The sequence below is a fragment of the Triturus cristatus genome, chromosome 4_1, assembly GCF_964204655.1.
Source record: "Triturus cristatus chromosome 4_1, aTriCri1.1, whole genome shotgun sequence".
Lineage (NCBI taxonomy): Eukaryota > Metazoa > Chordata > Amphibia > Caudata > Salamandridae > Triturus > Triturus cristatus.
Genome location: NC_140585.1, coordinates 218372395 through 218377490, shown reverse-complemented (window position 1 = coordinate 218377490; position 5096 = coordinate 218372395). Strand labels below are relative to the sequence as shown.

The 5096-nt window shown below is 40.1% G+C and overlaps 1 protein-coding gene across 1 annotated transcript; it reads right to left on the bottom strand.

Annotated features, from left to right (window-relative positions):
- Positions 1-244: 244 nt before the first annotated feature.
- Positions 245-1189, bottom strand: LOC146854114 (olfactory receptor 5AR1-like). Its single transcript, XM_085651021.1, has one exon. It carries the CDS (start codon positions 1187-1189, stop codon positions 245-247), a length of 945 nt encoding a protein of 314 aa, XP_085507147.1.
- Positions 1190-5096: the final 3907 nt, after the last annotated feature.

Genomic DNA, 5096 nt, shown 5'->3' with positions numbered 1-5096 from the left:
CCACAACTTATAATAGTTGTGTTTTGCAGGGTTTCATTTAATTTAAACTAAACATTGCATTCAAAGAAAAATTGACCGTTTATACATCTAATGGCCATATATTAAAAGAATTGGCAAAGTAATTCAGAAATACATCATTTATTACTTATTTGACAATAAAGGATGTTGACCTTTTGATCAGTGATGTCACACTGGTGAATTATTCAAAGAGTGGAATGTGCTGGATGGGTCCCAGAGACAATTATTACATTCGAAGACAATAGTGCTTCCTTGCTACTGCTCTCATTAGTGCCCCTTTAACCTCCTTGTTCCTCAAGCTATATATCAGTGGATTCAGCATTGGGATCACCATTGTATAAAAAACAGATGCCACTTTATCTCTGTCCAAGGAGTACTTCGTACTGGGTCTTAGATAGTTGAAGATAATGGTGCCATAGAACAGTGCCACAACAGTGAGGTGGGATGAGCACGTTGAAAATACTCGGTGTCTCCCTTCTTCTGAGTGGACCTTTAAGATGGATACCACTATGTATGTGTAGGAGATTATTATGACCAAGAAAGATCCCAATATGGAAAGCCCTCCAACGCTGAAGAGTAGAATCTCATTGGTGAATGTGTCTGTGCAAGACAAAGTCAACAGTGGCGGTATATCGCAGTAGTAATGGTTGATTTCATTGTTGCTGCAGAAGGACAACCTAAACATAAAAGTTGTATGTATGAGAGAATGAAGAGTAGCACACACGTAGCAGATGTTCACCAACTGGAGACAAACTTTCTTGGCCATTAAGATGGAATAATGCAATGGGTGGCAGATTGCTACATAGCGGTCATAGGCCATTACCGAAAGAAGGAATAACTCTCCACCACCCAGGGTGCTTGCAAAGAACAGCTGCAATGCACAACCAGCAAAAGAGATAGATTTGTGCTCTGTGAGAAGGTCAACCAGAAACTTTGGGGTGATAGCAGAAGAGTACCAAAAGTCCATAAAGGACAGATTGCAGAGGAAGAAGTACATAGGCGTATGAAGGTGACAGTCAACACAAACCAGCACAATAATGCCCAGATTGCATGCCAAAGTAACACAATAAATCATGACAAAAAGCACAAAGAGTAAACTGCTGATGGTTCCAAGGTCCTTGAATCCCAAAAATACAAATTCTGTAACTTTGCTTTCATTAGCTGTTTCCATTGTTTGACATATTGCTTTTCTGTCCCTAGGGAAAAAAGGTGAGAGAGAAAACACAAAGCAAAATAAATGCATGCATGTTCATTTTAGATACTTTGTTTGGGTTACTAAGTTGTCTTTTTTCCTGTATGTTTGGTCAATTTTGATGAATATTATTATGTATTTATAATCTTAGTTGCATTCACTCTAGAAAATGCATATTAAATTCCCAAGTGAAATGTACATATAAAGCACACTGTAGACACTGAAATAAGGGGATGCAATGGTAGTTCAGTGATTGGCTACACCATGGGAAGAAAATCTAGATTTTTCTGACTCTTTCGCAAGTACACGCCCAGACTTGAAAGCGACTAGTGTAAGCGAACAAAAATTCTCTAGAGCACATTTTAAATGTAATGTAGTGTACTTATTTAGCCATGGAAAGTGGCTGTAACAGTCACAGTCGCAGGAGAGGACAAGTTTCATACTCCAAATCAGATTCTGAATTTTGCAGCGTAACCACATCATCACACATGAAGAAATGAGTTTATTGTCGAAGTATATTTTTTAATGATCTAACTTGCACCATAGGTTTGATAATCTCTCTCCGATTTCCCATTTGCAACTAAAAATGTGTTTCTTCTCCAAACAAGCTAGAATTCCTTTAGTTTTGATATACTATGTCACTTTCTGACAAAGCGATCCATGATGACAGCAAGTCTTTAAAGGTTCAATTAACATATCTCTCTCTCTCTCTCTCTCTCTCTCTCTCTCTCTCTCTCTCTCTCTCTCTCTCTCTCTCTCTCTCTCTCTCTCTCTCTCTCTCTCTCTCTCTCTCTCTCTATATATATATATATATATATATATATATATATATATATATATATATCTATATTATCTACTGGCGGTCGCCAGTAGATAGTTATAGTTAGGACCGAGTTCCCATAGGAAATCTGAAGATTCTATTCTGAATAATTTTGGCGCCGGTTGACTTATCTTCGTGAAATTTTCAAAACTAATGGGGCGCTCTGCTCAGCTCCTACCCTGAAAGTCTCGGGGTGATTCCTCAAGCGGGGGCTGAGAAAAAAGGGGGGTCCCAAAACGCGTTTTCCCCATGCATTTTACCATAGGACCTTTAGTCGAAGGTACAGCCCGAACGGCTGAACAGAATTACTTGAAATTTGGCAAAGAGGTAGTCCTCAGGTCAGGCATGTGCCTTTTGCATATATGGTGTCAATCTGTTCAGTAGTTCCTGAGATAATTGCGGTTGAAAGTACATAACTATCTATATGTGCGCACCGCGTGCGCACGGTGCTTGCACGGGGCGCGCACCAAATGTCCGCGAGCGTAATTCTGATTGGTGGTTAGATGTCAGTCAACATTCCAATCGGTCGAAATCAGGAAGTGTTGGACGCCATTTTGTGTGTGACAGTGAAAAAGAAAGGTGGATAACGTGAAAAGGGGGCAGGGTAGAGAGTTCCTGACCCCCTAGCCTTTGTCAGGGGGTCCCTGAAGGACCCCGAAGGGTGAAAAAAAATATTTTATTTTTTTTCAAAAAATCGCGGGGTGCGCGCACGGTGCACGCACCCCCCAGCCGCCATTTTGAGTTTTAGAGGCAGAAGAGAGCTAAAAAGACAAGTGGAGAATGTGAAAAGGGGACAGGGTAGAGAGTCCCTGACCCCCTAGGCCTTCTCAGGGGGACCATGAAAGACCCCTAAGGTCCCCCCCACAAAAAAAAAGTATAAATATTGCGCGGTGCGCGCACGGTGCGTGCGCACACAGCGCACGGCGGCAAAAAATTCATAAAAAAAATAGAATTAAAAATCAAGTTTAAGTGTTTAGATGTTGGTTGGCTCTAAAAAGAGCTGTTGTGTTCATTGAGTGTTTTTGTGTACCTACAAGTAAGTACCGATGCAGAGTCTAAAGTTCAAGAGGAAGACTCTGTTCCCTTCATCTGTGAAATGTCTCCTCTATAAATGCCTTGCATGTTGTAACGCAAGTTGTTGTGGTATATAGAACCCATACCATATTCTCTGAGGAAAGCAGAAACAGACTTATTGACATGCGTTTTTGCTTTCTCAATCTGCGGACAATATTGGTTGGACCAGTTCCACTTTTGCCTTTTGCATATATTAGAATATACAAAGGTAGTTTGTGGAAAAAGTGACATCAATTGCACAAAGGTGTCCTTAACAAGCATTTCCAGACCTACCACAGTTAAAGTGCCTAGGTCATTTCCACCACAGTGCACAATTATAAGGTCAGGCTGTGGGAGATGTAGAAAGGATTTCACCAAAGGCATTAATTGGTGCCACTTTAACCCTCTCTGACCAATCCATTTAATGTCTACATTTGGCAAAGCAAGGTCTTTCACAATACCTCTTTTTTCTGCATACTTTTAACTCCAGTAGACATAGTTATAACCTACAATCCACACTGTGAACATCTTTCAAGGAGATCTGGATGCACTCAGAAGGTGTCCTTCAGTAGAATGGCAATATGAAAAGAAAGATAGTTGTAAAATGGAGGCTTACATACTTTTTTTTTTAATAAAAAGAACTCATTGGCTGTTTCAGACCATTTAACACTAAAAACTAGGGTGTATGTTTACATTTTTAAAAGCATGTTTTGTATTGGTTCAGAAAAATGTGTTCCCACAGAAGATTACTTTGGATATGCTGTTAGGTTTGAAAAGTCAAGCACTCTTGCTCTTTGGATTAGAAACCTTGTGTGCTGAACTTCTGACCTCTCTGCTCACTCCAGTGTTCCATGATCTGTTGCTATGGTAGCAGGCAGAAGTCATGTTGGGGGTAGGAATCATTTGGAAATGGTTGACATTTGCAACCAATAGAAATGTGTGTTTCCATTAAAAAAAAATGTGGGAAGCAATGTGATTTGAAGTTAACATGTATATGTGTGAAAAAAGAGAGGGGAATTTTGCCATTTAGTGGTTCTGGTGAGAGGAGTACAGCTCAGAGATTCTGGCTCTGATAATCTGCTGTGTGAGTGGCACATTTCTTTCTCAACTAACTACTTTTAAAGGTGAGTTATGAATTTGAGAGGGGATGTATGTGGTGTATTTTGATATAAATAATAGAAATTTGTTTCTTCTTTTAAAGTTGTGTTTTACATTTTATGTTTTGGAAGATATTTAACTGCCTTGAACTTGTAAGATATTATGGAGTATGTCTTCACCATAAGTTATGGTGTACTGGTATCACCCAGGAATACTGTTTTGTGCCTAGAATCACATCATGAGTCTGTGTGCACACAGGAATTGTTGTCAGAGATTTAATTTGTGTTGCTCTTCTTCTGTAAGACTTGCCCTCGTAGGAAAGGGGCAGTTTGCTTTCTTGAACTGTGATGGTTAGCATTCAGCAGAAATCACTATCTCACAGATGAGAGGCAAATGCTAACACATTTGAAAACAACAGGGTAGATATTCCTTCCACTCCTGCAATGGGTGAGGTAGTTCCTACATGTTCAAAACTCCAATTAACCCTTACCACAGGTGATCTTACATACATCTCTGCAGTCTTCATGCAGTTGTGCAAGCGTCCGTGCAGATCTCTCTTGCACCTGACAATACACAGTCTCCAGAAACACACTCTTAGCACACAGCCAGCTGCTTCTCCTGCACTCCCATGCTTACTATTCAGCACTGTGTGGTATTTCTAATAGCAGTGTGTAACGCTAACACATTCAACATCACCAAGGCTCATTTCCTTTGCTCTAGTCTAATCACTCACCCAGGTTCCACATGCTCATGGTCTCAAGTAGCTGTTAGGACATGTGCTCTTTTCTGCCTCTCTAAACTGTAAGGAAAATGTGTCAGGCTGTTACAGTAATTATCAGTTGCTCTACCATCATAGTAAATGTGCTTTGAAATTGCCAATCAAATATCGTTTTCTGCCTAGAATCACACCATGAG